The 14,487-nt window shown below is 33.1% G+C and overlaps 2 protein-coding genes across 3 annotated transcripts in view; one reads left to right on the forward strand and one right to left on the reverse strand.

Moving 5' to 3' along the window:
* Positions 1-2,961: 2,961 nt before the first annotated feature.
* The window catches only part of MOSPD2 (motile sperm domain containing 2), a 42,019-nt gene continuing 30,493 nt past the window's right edge, over positions 2,962-14,487 (reverse strand). The window contains exons 8-15 of one of the 2 annotated variants that reach the window (XM_021007403.2): positions 13,512-13,636; positions 12,132-12,308; positions 11,490-11,602; positions 9,846-9,942; positions 7,936-8,032; positions 7,454-7,583; positions 6,568-6,667; positions 2,962-3,875 (exon numbers count right to left, since the gene is read on the reverse strand). In XM_021007403.2, coding sequence (XP_020863062.1) covers positions 3,831-3,875; positions 6,568-6,667; positions 7,454-7,583; positions 7,936-8,032; positions 9,846-9,942; positions 11,490-11,602; positions 12,132-12,308; positions 13,512-13,636 — 884 coding nt within the window. In that variant the 3' untranslated portion in view covers positions 2,962-3,830. Of the gene's footprint in view, positions 5,591-6,567; positions 6,668-7,453; positions 7,584-7,935; positions 8,033-9,845; positions 9,943-11,489; positions 11,603-12,131; positions 12,309-13,511; positions 13,637-14,487 lie in introns of both variants that reach the window. The other variant, XM_021007402.2, reaches the window with a different exon arrangement.
* FANCB (FA complementation group B) overlaps positions 14,245-14,487 on the forward strand; it is a 65,838-nt gene continuing 65,595 nt past the window's right edge. The window contains exon 1 of the mRNA XM_021007399.2: positions 14,245-14,329. The gene's annotated coding sequence lies outside the window, so the exon portion shown is untranslated. The remainder of the gene's footprint in view (positions 14,330-14,487) is intronic.

Here is a 14,487-nt window from a genome sequence, read left to right on the forward strand (position 1 = left end):
GACAGTGATATCCATTCATGTATTCAGTATCAATTTATTTGGCCTTCTTCACTCAGGAAGATTGTTTCCTGTTCTTTGCTATTAAAAGTGCTTCTACAAATCCTCCTTTTGTTATTGACATCTTTGGGGTATTCTCCCATCAGCAGGATCTCTGGGGCAAAGGGAATGGACATTTTAGTCCCTTTCAAAAAAAAATGTCTAAATCCAAGTTGCTTTCCAGAATAGCTGGATGAATTCATTGCTCTATTGTATCTGATTTTCCCAACCCCCCCCCCAACATTAGCAGATGATTGAAATATCCGGAATAAGGTGAAACCTAAGACTTGTTTTGATTTGCATTTCCCTTGTGATTTGAATCAACCTTTCATATCTTTGTTATTGGTTGACAAGTCTTGTTTCAAAATAGTTGTATCCACTGATCAATTTATTGGAAAATGGCTCTTGTTCTTGTATTTGTTAGTTCCTGATATATCTTAGATAGGCTCTTACTAGATACATTTGATGCAAAGTTTTCCCCCAATCAACACATCTCTTCTTATTCTAGATAAACTCATTTTGTTCATGAAGTTTTTCAATTTCATGAGATCAAAATCACATATTTTGTCCTATATGCTTTCTTTTGTCCTTTGGTTAAGAACTCTCCTATTGGCCATAGCTCTAAGTGATGTGTTTTGATTCCATTTTTTAAAAATGATGTGTTAATCTTTAAGTCTTGTATTCGTTCTGAGCCTGAACTCCTATAAGGTGTTCAATTACATTTTTTGCCAAACTGCCCTCTAGTTTTACCAAGTATTCTTAACAAATGAGGAGTTCTTCACCCAGTAATTTGTATTCTTAGGTTTACAAAAATCTGGATTATTGAATTCAACTCTTTCTGGTTGTTCTACTTACCTGTCTTCCAATTTTTTTTAAAACAAGTTCCAAATAGTTTTGATAATTATTGTTTTATAGTATAATTAGAGAGCTGGGAAGTGCTTCATTTCTCCTTATTTTCTTTACTTTACTTGAGATTCTAAACCTTGGTTCCTCCAAATGAATTGTTATCATATTGTCTATAAAGTATCTCCTTTGTAGTCTGGTATTGCAACAAATCTAGATATTTCTCTGTATGTTTCATACACATTTTTTACTGCACTATGACACTGATTGTATGCATAGACCAGTTTTCTAGCCGTTTGGCTATCAACGAGCATCCTGCCTACCCCAATTTTTTGGTACCATGAGTGCTATGAATATTTCAGTTATATATTAGAGCTTTATTTTTGATTTACTTCATTGAGACACATGCTCCAATTGCTGCATAAAAAAAAAAGTATCATTTATTCTCTTCCTTGCATAACTTCAAAACGATGCCAGGATTGTTGTACAGAATCAACAACATATTAAGTGCAGGTGTCTTCTGACAGCCCCTTCTACACTATCACCATTGCCAAATTTGAAGGATTGTTCTAATTTGCATTTCTCTTAGTAATTTGGAGCATGTTTCCATATGCTCTTTGGTAATCTGAATTAACTCATCATTTGAGAAAACTATCTTCATATCCTCTGACTACTTGAATCTATAGGGGAATGGCTCCTAGTGCTAGATATTTTACAATTTTCTATTTATCTTGAATATCAGATTTGCTGTATTTGATGGCAATGTCTTCCTTATTCTACAGTTTCTCTTCATGTTCTACCTTTATTAATTTTATTCATTCAAAAGCTTTTTAATCTAATGGACAGCTTGAGACTTCCATTTTTTCAATAAAGAAAGATTCAACTTGTTCTTTCAGGAGTTTTGGGGAGAGGTTTTTCAATAACATGAGGATGAAAAGCTGAAACATTGACAGGTGTTTTCTCTGAAAATATACTATAATATTCTGTTCTCTTCCAACCCAGGATGTTAGCTTCTTAAAAAGGCAGGGTAGCAACAAAGACTATTTATTTAGTTTGATTTGTAGTTCCTTCCATTAAAAGTGGCAACAACAGTGCTCTACACTTAATAGAAGATACTGACTATTTTTTGTGGAGAAGTAGTGATTAGGGCTATACCGACTATGAAAGAGGTATACAGTTCTGGTTTTGAGGTAAAGAGAACATAGTCTTGGATTTAAGTGAGCTTATGAATAAACAGAGGAAAGGGGATGTAGACAAGCATAATCCAAAGTAAAACATGACAGGATCAAAGATGAGATGCAAAATTCTTTAGGAAAATAATTAGGAAGTGATCATAGGCCACTTTCAACTGCAGGATAGAGGGGTGAAGGAAATCAAGGAAGATTTAATGGAGGAAGTAGTAACAAAATGGGTCCCAATAAGAAAAGGAGATAACAAGCCAAAATCAAGGAACAGCACAGTCTGAGTGGAACAGAATACATAGCTTAAAAGGGGTTTTAATTTCTTCCTCCTGGCCACAAGAAGCCACCTAACCTCTTGTGTTTCGTGGACCCCCTCTGGCACTCTGGCAAAACCCATGGACCCCTTTTCAGAGGTTTCTGAATGCATAAAATAAAATGTGAAGGATTACAAAGGAAACTAATTATATTGAAAAAGAATTATCAAAATTATTTTTTTTTAAAAAGTTCCCAGACCTTACACTAAAAAGTTTTGAAGAGATAAGTGACATGGCCATATTTGTGAATTAGATTATTTTGACTTGAAGAAAGAACTAGCAGGGCATGTATTATAAGAGTCCAGGTGAACTAAAGTGGTGACAAATGAAGATGAGAACATGCCAAAAAGACTACAGAGGTGGAATCAACAATTCAATAATACTTCATTAAATGTTTTCTTTAGATTTTAAAGATGTTTTCCTCATTTACATTCTAATAACTGAACTATACCCTTTAGAAATCTGTTCTTTCCTTCCTTCCACATGGTGAAAAACAGATGCGATGAAATATAGAACTTTTAAAAGTCAGAATACTTAAGAGTTTAATCATTCAACTTTTCAAAAATATCTTTTGACAGTAAAAACCATAAGTTTTCTTAATGATATTTATTTCATAAATGTAGTTATCCCTCTAAAACATATTAAAATAGAAAACATGTTCTTTTGATCAATTATACAAAGAAAATACCAATATAGTAATAAAAATACTGAAAATATATGAAAGCACCAGAACATTAGAATAATTACACTGGCAACAATTCTAAGAATATATTTCTTGCAATTGTACAATAAAGTGCTATTAAATTCAGTCAAAATTAGTGGCAAAATTTGAAAAGTTATTGTATTATGAAATTGAGGCTAGGTTCATCAGTTACCACAATTCTAGGCTACTTGCTAATCAATTCCATGACAAATGGTTTTTTTTAGCTTTCAAAATGAAAACTGGTTTAAAACATTTAAATGTTGGACCTCAATAATCGGTTCATGAACAATTAATGACAATTTTGAATATAAAAGCACTTAGAAGACAAATTGTATAGAACCAAAAAAACGACAGTACATATACGACACTTGAGATCAGATGAAATCAAACACATAATAGATATAAGATTAAGTATGAAAGGTAAGTGTATTGAAGCTTTTGATTTTTATAGCATATTTTCAGTAATTCTGCTTACTTACAATTAATCAGCACATCAACATTAACACCTTTATACCAGTGAATCCAATAATGAGAGATTGATCAAACTTCAAGCAAGAACAGTTAACATTACTGCATCTTGAAACATTAAAGGGGGACACTGTTAGGACAAATAATTTTCAAAGATGAGCTGACGATTTCTTAAGTTGGCAGGAACAAAAATACACATACTTGGAACTTGATTATTTAAAACCAATAATGCAGCACACATAAAAAACCCACCATGCACATACACTGACAGAAAATCAAAAGTACTTAGTAGGGTGGAGAGTAGTCACTTTCACATCTGGAGTTCATAAACTGAAATAGAAAAACTAAATTAAGGAAAAAATATCACACCAGTGTCCTTTTAATGTTTTAATGCCTAGACCACCAATCTGAGGAATCTCTAATCTACTAATATTTATAAATCAATTTCTATAGAGCCAATCCCTAAAGACAGATGGTCACACCTATAGCAGAGTAAAACAACCAACCAACCAAACAACAAAAAAAACCCTTGATCAAATCTCAAGATTTATATTACAAGTATATTTGTTCTCTCATACATAGTTGGGACTGTGAGCTGAACATTGAAATGAACATCAAATCAAACCTCTGATCTTAATTATTCAATAATTCCAGTACCAAGGCAGAACACCAAACAAGTCAAATAATTATGCATAAAAAATCTCATGGTCTTATCCAGGCTCTTCCTCCTCTTCTAAACAGAGTTGACAGTCTCATATCACAGTACTCTTAGAGATACCCATATTTCCTAAGTTCTCTTTAATGCAAACTGTTTTCAGCCAGGAATGTATATGAATTAATATCATTATATTTCTCAAACAAAAGCTTTCAAAAAAACCTTTCTGAATGAATGACTTCCACAGGAAATCAAGAGCCTCCTCTATTTGGGGGAAACGGGGAATTTTGATGGTAGTGTAACTTCAGGATTACAAATGGCTAGTCAGGCCTTCGTAAGAGACAAAAAAAATTAAAAAAGGCTGAGTATGGGTAAAACAGATTTTCCCCCATAAACAAGTTTTGTCTACATGTGTCATGGTAATTCCTTTTAAAAAAGTGAACAAGAGTTGCTTAAAAAAAATATTTTCTGGGAAAATATGATATTATGAAAAATTTCAAAGTAAAAGCCACAAAAGCAAAGTTGTTAGTTTTAAACTGATTATATCTAAATCAAAGTATTAGTCAAAAAGACCTAAACTCATAGAAGGCAGGTTGTCAAGGAATACTGATAGGAAACAAAGACTGAATGTAGTTTGGCATAAATAGTTTTACATTCCGAAAGAACATTGACGATAACTGGCTAGTAGTTCTCAAAATTACAAAATCATGATTACATAAATTACTCTGCATAAGTATGTTTTCTTACTCAATATACACTTCCTTTATATACATAGTATAGAAAAGCTAATGCGTTTGGCTCAACTACAGTAGTTCAGTTCCATAAAAAAGGCAGATTATATCTTTTGGCTGCAACAAAGCATCTGCTTGCATTTTCAGTTCAGCTTATAAGAACAAGATAAAACTGAAACAAGACATATTTTTAAATACTCCAACCAAAAGGAAAAAAATAATTTATATTCAGAATAATAACATCCCATAGTTTTATTTTCACTCGTAACTAGTCACTATAGTCAACTTCTTCTGTGTTCTTAATGTAGATCCTCATTCTAATATTCTTCTGTTTTCATGACAGACTGGCTCCTCTTTGTCATTCACTTCTTAAATGGCAAAGAATATCAGAGAGCTGTACTTTGGTCTCCAGGGAGCATATGCATACATGACTTTTTTTTCTAACTGGATAAAGTTTAGGTCTGATTCCTCTTCATGACAATTAGGAGAGCCAGCTATGTCTCTTACAGAGTATTACTCCCTTGACTATATAGCAGATAGAAGCAAGAAGTGGCAAAAGCAAGTAAGAGCAGAGTTAAATAAAACAGCAGCTGTTGAAACCAGAGACAACGATCAACTTCATCCTGAAGTTTCCTATTGATGTCTAGTAAACGGGTGAGCTGAGAAAAAAAGAGATGAAAAAACTGCATCCATAAAATATTATATTTATCATGTGAATGCTGAATAGGCACATTTGAAATCCAAACGCTTAGGTAATAAAATTAAATGTAAACAATTAAGTAATGTAATTTGAAATCCATATACTTAAGTAATGTAACTAGATGGAGAAAAATTGACTAAAAGCTATATATGTAGCACCAAAATACATTTGTTATGTGAGTTTGTGCCTGCTATTTGTAATTCAAAAAGGTCTACTTCTGTAGGGAAGGAAAAAAAAAAACAAAGCACTAACCTCTAGAGGCAGAGAAACTTTTCAGCCACCAGGAGCTATTCATGTTCACAGAACATTAAAGTGGGAATGGAATCATTTAATTCTACCCTTCGTAATTAACAGGTAAAGAAACTGAGGCACACAGGTGAAATAACTTCTCCAAAGTCACATAATCAGGGACAAAGGCAGGCTTCCAAACCAGGTTTTGTAACTCCTGGTGGTAAAGTCTTTTCTATTACATTATGCCACCACTCTCATACTATCACCCCTGTGACCATCCATCAACCACCAATCCAACTGACAACACAGTACCACCATAAATCAATTTGGCTGGAAGAAATAAAATTACTATAAACTAATCTAGTGTACTAAATACTACTTCCCCCTATTAGATATTAGAGATCCCTAAAGGCAATGGTTTTGTCAACTTACTTCAAAACCCCCAAAGCACTCTGTGCATTGCAGTTGTCTTTTCATAAATAAATAATTGGGGTTTGAAAGATTTACAACTCGAAAAGATAAAAATTCCATCCACTGTCTATTTAGGTCTTCCCCAAGAAGAAGCAATAAAACACTTTTTTCAATCTCTAATATAAAAACATTTTTTTTTCTTTAACTTGGAAAAAAAATGGATTTCTGATGTTGACAAAGGTGAACAGTTTGAATTTGATCTTAGTATTTAATTTAGAAAGAAATAAAACTTACTTGTAAATGTATATCCTCATTGCTTTTGGATGGAATGTTAAAAGAATTTTCTTTTAATGTAAGAGAAGATGGTTTACTGCTATCAACGTGGCATCTTAACCTGTGAAAATTGTCTTTAATCTCAGTATACAGTATTCAGCAGAAACACAATTCAAACATTTAAAAATTTGAAAAGTCCCTTCCTAGAGTAAGGAGGCCACGTTACCCATCCCCCATCCTCCTGATTGGTTCTAGTAATCAAAATTTATTAATAGGCAATTTCTACCTTTCTGTTCTGACTGGCATTTTAGTGAACCTACTGTTAACACCTTAAGTACACTGAAAACACTGATGAGATACATAAGAAAGTAGAAATTCAGGGTAATATTATGAATCTATGGGCTTTTCTTTCTTTAGAAAAATCAGTTTTATAAAAACTGGGACTTAATATACTTTCAAATGCATGAAAGTAATCTTACTTTGTTATATTAAATTATTTTAAAATGTTGTACTTATTCTGTTCCTAATAATAAAGAAAATTTTGAAGCCTGATTTAATAATTATTCTAAACAGCTGAACACATTTAACAGATTTCAAGTATTCTAATTTAAGGTAAACAGCTATATACCATTGAATCTTTTTTTTGCTTAATGGATAGTCTGAAGTTTAAACTACAGATAAGTCTAACCTGTGTTTACTTCCAACATGAGATCCCATGTATGTAAGACTACTCAGAACTTGAAAAGAACTTAATTCATTTTCTAGTTCCTTTCAATTATGTCACAGTTAAAGAATCACTAGTTTCAGACATCAACTTCTCTTTCTATTCACATTAAAGTTACTGTGACTGATGTCTCAGTCAACATAGGCACTTATTTATTTTTTACCCAACTGCACACCAGCTTACCTATGCTCCATTATTTTGCTTCTGGGTATATCCTTCCAGAACTGTGCCAGTTCTGCTGCCCCTGTACCACAAGACTGTTCCATTTCTGCAGCCATTATTAGAAAACGATCTTGAGGGGAAATTGTGAAACCTTCAGTCCCAAATAATTCAGCACAGCAATGATAGAAAAAGAGAGAAAGGCAAAGAAAAAAAAACAGGCAGATAAAAGAAAAACAAGGAGGTAGGTAAAGAAAAGAAAGAGGGAAAAATGTCACTTGCATGTCTGGATTAAGACACTTTTTTACTTTTCAAATTATTTTAGTAGCAGAACACCCTGATTTAATCTTTTGATCATAAGCCACAATTTTAGAACAATTATAAAAGGAAAAAGAGGAAAAGAAATGCTGATTTAATAAGGAAAATATTCTTCTAAAAATGAAAGATTCAGATTTTATTGGCAGCTAGTAAAAACTACCATTTGACAATGACTTGATTTAACTTACCCCCATGAAGTGACACCACTACATCTAATGATGAACCAGGGTCACAGCAAGTATTACTTGGCTTAACTCTATATTTGTCTGGAGCTGTTGTTCTTACCTGAAACAGTAAGTGCACTTAGGTAGATAAAGAATTCTAGCTTTACTTAAAGTCAATTTAATCCAATACAACAAGCATTTATTGAATGCCTACTATGTACAATGCACTATGTTAGGTTAAAAAAAGAAAGAAAAAAAATGAAGAAACTATCTCTGCTCTCAAGGAGCTTACATTCTACAAGGGAAGACATCATATGTACATAAGAATATGCAAAATATATAGAGAAAATACGAAGTAATTTCAGGAAAAGGAGAAAGAATGTAGATTTAAGGATACACTCCATGTAGGAAATGGTACTTGACCTGAACCTTGAAGGAAGTGAGAGTTTCTAAAAGACAGGGGCAATGAGAGAGAGCATTATAATCAGTGAGGCAGAAGACTGCCACAGCACAGGAATGGGGTATGGAATATTGAGAAGTGGCACATCCAGTGTGAGATGCTTTAAAAATAATTTGAAGGTGAAATGAACTAAAAAAAACCACAATATTTAAGCTAATGGTCTACTCTTCTGGAGGGATTAGGGTGGAATGCACCTCTGATTCACTAGTACAGTGAATTTACAGTAAGGAAACTCTTAATACCAATGAAGGTTGGCATGTTCTGAAACTTGGGAGTCTCAAGACAGCTGTCCAGAGCACTGAGAACTTGAATGGCTTACCCAGGGTGTCAGAGACGGAACCTAAACCTAGCACTGTCTGACTCAACAGTCACTAGACCAAACTGCCTCTTATATTACTTAAAAAAACCAAAAAGCAAAAAAGCAATCTTGATGGATAAGCATATAAAGTCTTTGTTTTAAAAGATAAATATATCAAATCCAGTGACCTAGTATTTCCCATGGTCCTTGCTGAGCAACCGTGAACACTTGGATTATAAAAATACATAATACAGGAAAAGAATGATTTGATTCTATAAAACCCAGAACTACACACTCAAAAAATTCTATGTATGTTTGTTCACTAATAAACCTTGGATACCTAAGATCAGTGAAGCAATTTTAATACATATTAAATATTAAAGTTTAAAACATTAGTGCACAATAACCATAAAAGTTAAATATACATGCATAAATATACATACATATATTAATATAGCTATATCTATATATGTTATAGGTATCATGTTCATTAATGAGATAAATGCTAAATCCAAACCTTGAAAATACACACACTGAAGGACTGCACTTTCCATTCTGTAATTCCATCTGTCTTTACTGATCTGATAAATTAAATTATTAATACCGTAAAGAAAGTGATTTGCTAGTATTTTAATTTGTGTTAAATTATTTAACACTTAAAGTTTAATGCTGAATATTATCTAATGATTCAATGTTAGGAATTCTGGAGACAAAGATTACTAGGGTAAATCAAAGTCCAAATAGGATAAAAATAAGTTATAATTCTACTTGTTTAAAAGTCAGAAACCTAAAAGAGTGGACAGATGACTACAGCTTTTAGAAGAGTTATGGCATCCCTTAAATTTATAGACAGACTCTTATGCTGTATGTTTAATCATCATTCTTTTGAATATTTTTTACTAAAATGATTCCTTCTCCAAAATTTGTCTGGACAACCTTATATACACCAGATGACTTCCTTAAAATTAATTAGGGAGCAGCTAAGTGGCACAGTAAACAGAGAACCAGCCCTGAAGTCTGAAAGACCTGATTTCAAATCTGGCCTCAGACACTTGACACTTACTAGCTGTGTGACCCTGGGCAAGTCATTTAACTCCAATTGCCTCAAAAAAACGAACCACACACAAAACAAATTAGACTGGTTTTGTGACATTTTGTAGATGTTAAGCAATTTACCTTAAATGCAACTACATTTCTTGTTACATTTGTGAGTACTATTAAGCACTTCTTCTCTCCAAATTCTTTGGATCCAAAACAAAGTTCTTCAGCAGGGCTATATGTAAACAAAAGAAGATTGCTATTTAGTCTGAATAATCCTTTGTACTACACCTACCATTAATTTCAATCAAAAACAAGCTAAATGTGTTTCTTTAGTACCTGTACTCAGACACAGAAATCTGCTGATATGAACTTGTCAAAAAAAGACAAAAAGTAGTTGTTATTCGACTTTTATAAACACAATATATGTAATTTATACAGTATTAGGAATTAGCCTAGGCCAAAACACAAAATAAGAAAATCGTAATGCTGACTCACATTTATATAGCCCTATAAACTGCTTCTCGTAAGTCTATGAGGCAGCCCATACAAGTATAATTATCCTTCATTTTAAAATTTAAAAAAAAAAATGAGGGCCAGGAAAGTAAAGTAACTTCCCCACAATAACAAAGATAAGTGCTAGAACTCAAGCCTAAAGGATTATTTTTCAAGTTTTTTTTTTCCTTCATCATACTCTTACCTCCTAAGAAAGAAAAGAACCAGGAAGAGTAGTTCATCAATCTCTTAATGTAAGAATTCAAAGTATATTTAACATCTTGGAAAGTTATTTAAAAATTACCAAAACACAAATAATTAAAGAACTGACAATTACAGCTATAAGATAATGAAAAGCACTGTTTTACAAAAACTGAGTCTAACAGCAAATAATAATGATTTGGAAGATAATTATAAGAATAGAATGTGATCAATATGAAAGTTTAAAATTTTGATATGGGGACACTTTTTTAATAATTAGACAAATTCAGCTTTACAAAAAACTAAAATAAAATTTTGGGTATAATTTGCAAGGAAGAATTCATGACAGAATGCTTACTGTTTTCAACCTAGAATTACTTTAATGATATTCTTTAATGACAATAATAATATAACTCAATAATACTTTTGAATTACAGTTTACTTGGTCAAATCACATCAGGCCTCTCTGAAGGACAATATAAACCAGAATATTTTGGTTCATTAAAAAAAAAAACCTAAAAAATTCATTTCATCAATCATCCCAACTTAAGGTTTTGAAGATTCTTCTTTGCATCAAGTATTTTTGGGTGTCAGAGAAGTTATCAAAAAAATATTAAGAATTTTGCTTGTTTCTTTTAAAAGAATCATCTTGGTCAACTTTTGATATGATACTAGCTTTACCTTCAAATGGAGAGATAGCAAGGATAGAATACTGGTCTTGGAGCCAGGAAGACCTGTGTCCAAGCTGTATATCTGACATATGTTGGCTGTGTGACCCTAGGCATGTTGCTTAAGCTCTTGGTAGTAGGTGCCAAGACTGTAAATTGCAAAGGTGATGACTTGTATTGGTAGTGGGTGTTTTCTCATCCAGGAAAGTTTTCTATATCAATGAAACTATAGGTCCAATTCCCAATCTCCTTAACCCTATATTTCCAAAAAGCAATGAACTATATACAACTGTGCTGTATTTCACAACTCTGTTAAAATAATTTTTTAAAAATCTTTGTTACACACACACACACACACACACACACACACACACACACACACACACGAGAACAGGTAACAAAATCTTGAAATCTTTACCTGATGTGCAATAGGACTCCTTTAAACATGCTCAACGATTTCTTTAAAGTTTTTATCTTGGAATCTACTTTATCAGACTCTTCTATTTTGGAAGTTTGTTCTACTGGGTTAATCTGTTTGAGGACAAAACCCAATAATTACATAGAAATGAAAGGTAATAAACCTATTGACAATTAAACAGTTTATTTATTCTATTGGAAAAAAATGGCAAAGGATGATGTTTCTATCTAATTAAAAATTTCTAGTTGACTTTTGCATCATTATCACCATCACCACCAAAAATATTTTTTGAGTGCTACTGTGTGCTAAGCTGCAAAGATACAGAGAAACTGCAAAACATGTCCACAAAAGATTTACAATCTCTAGGAATTCTCATTGAATCATATAATAGCCCCTTAAATTTAATTTAAATTATAACACTATACTACTATCTCTTCAGCCCACTGAGAATAATCAGCTTAGGGAGAATAAAATTATACACTGTACAGCTATATTGCTTCAACAAAGCAGCCAAAAGGAAGAAAAAACTGGTGAAACTTGTATGTACCACTTAATGTACAATGCCCTTTAAGATACACAAATATTTCCATGTAATTTTTTTCCCATCTCTTATACCGAATGTCATCTTATTCTTACGATTACCTTTCTGGGAATGACAACTTGTTCTTCACTGGAATTTGCTTCCCCAGTTTCTTTATTATCTGTTTCTATATCTTCTTTACTTTCAGTTTCATCTTCGCTGGTAATAGGTCCATTTTCACACAAAGGGGTTTGAAAATCATCATCCACTAGTGGCGGATAACTATATTTGAAAGGATCCTGAAACATAAAGAATAAAATATCAGTTATCATAAAGATGTTTGCAAGAAAAAGAAATAAATTATTTCCCCAATGGATTTAAAATGTACTTAGTCTTAAAGTGATGTTTTAGAAGTTGAATCATTTTAAAAAGCTTTTTATTTAAAAAGCTTTTTATTATATTTCTAAACTTTCAGCTACAAAAGTCCTATGAGGAAATGATTACAGAAAGTAAGAAATTTTTAAAAAGCTACGCTGTTTCTCATTTAAAGACTCAAGAAAAATGAACAAAAAGTTAAACTATGTAGATTTTTGGATTTGCTGTTCCTTGGCTCTGACCATCAGTGAAAGTTAGCCTAGTAATCAGTATATGATGTTAACTTGAGAGAAAAAATAAGGCCTTAAAAATAGTCCCTGCATGTTTTAATCGATACTTCCAAATAAGCACATACACTGCTCCATAAAATGTTACATTTTAAAAATGTCTTTAGCATCACTAGTTACAGCTTAAGATTCATATAACCTATAATATTTAACTGACATTCCCCTGGTCCTAAGTGCCAGTCAATCAGTCATAACAGAGGAGTTGTGGGGTTATGGAAAAAGAACTACAGCTGGTGTAAGAAGATCAAGTCTTGGCCCTTACACTCACTCACTGCGTTACTGGGCACAAGGTACTTCTCTCTCTGGGCTTCAGTTTCTTTATCTGTAAAATGAGGCAGCTGGACTAGAATCAGGGGTGGGGAACCTGCAGCCTTGAGGCCACATATGGCCCTCCAGGTCCTCAAGTGTGGCTCTTTGACTGAATCCAAACTTCACAGAACAAATTCTCACAATAAAAGGATTTGTTCTGTAAAACTTGGACTCAGTCAAAAGGCCCCACCCAAGGATCTAGAAGGCCACATGAGGCCTCCAGGCTGCAGGTTCCCCACTCCTGGAAAATGATCTCTAATACTTCTTTCATCACTAAACTTATGACCCACTTGGCCTAAAATCTACAATTAATTTTGTTAAGGTCAGATACATTTCTTTTTGTGATGTGTATTTATTAATTATATTTTAAGAAATTCTTACTTTACGATTACTGGGTACCTATGATTTTCCTCTACACAATAATTCTATTTTCCATTGCTGAATTTTTAAGGGTCCCTCCCCTCCCCCAACTAAGGAAAAATACAAGACTTTATCTACAAATATTTTAGACTTGTCAACCACCATACTTACAGTTCCACCCATGTGTGGGGGCAAGTATTCTACGCTGACGTACTCCTGCACTTCATTTTTACCAGTAAACTTCAACATGTTCACTGCTTCTGGACCAAGCCAGCCTTTCACAATTTTAAAAGCAGCTAGAGAATATACAATAATTTCATTAAATTGTTTCTTATTTAACTTCTTGCACACATCACAAAAGGCTGGTCTAAGAATAGTCATTTTTTTTTCTTAAAAGATATATTTATTAACATTTTCTAGTGCTAGAAGACAGTTATACCATTACTGTACTTTACAGTTTCTAAGTGCCTAACATTCAGTAAAGCCAAGTTGCCATAAGCATTATTCAGTTTGCCACTTTCCCCAAGGCTGTGGATCTTGCAGAAATTCATGGTAACTTCAGCTGCTACAGTCTCAAAGATTGAGTTCACTAATCACAAGGGTGGAATGAAATGGACAATGGCGTTAAGTAAACTGCAGTGTTTTCACTGGCACTGTTTACCCATGTGGGAGCAAGCTTGCATAGGTTAACTTCATGTCAGAACATACCTAATGCATACCAAGACAGTATCTCAGGTGCACTGCTTTGACATCACAATCAACAAGCATTTAAGTGTCTACTATGTGTCAAGCACTGTGAACAATCTGGGAACACAAGATTTCGGGTCCCAACTTTTTACCTCGGCTTTAGATTTTCTCTCATCTAAGAACTCTCAGCCTGTCTCCCAGAAGTTTTATTAACCATAATTGTGGAAGTCATCTAGCTGTAAGGGCAAAGAATGAGCTATCTTGGGAAGGGTAAAAATACCTACCATGGAACATCCACCAATGTGAGTGTTTGGTAATTCTCCTCTATAAGCCTCCATTTCGATTTAGTTAATATGGATTTTTTACTGGTCAAAACAGTCTGAAGCATATCCAGTGAAAAATAATGAAATATATACTTCTATTATGAGGCATGTGAATCTGTAGCCTATCTTCTCTGAGC

The sequence above is a fragment of the Phascolarctos cinereus genome, unplaced genomic scaffold, assembly GCF_003287225.1.
Source record: "Phascolarctos cinereus isolate Bilbo 61053 unplaced genomic scaffold, phaCin_HiC Scaffold_726;HRSCAF=1367, whole genome shotgun sequence".
Taxonomy (NCBI): domain Eukaryota; kingdom Metazoa; phylum Chordata; class Mammalia; order Diprotodontia; family Phascolarctidae; genus Phascolarctos; species Phascolarctos cinereus.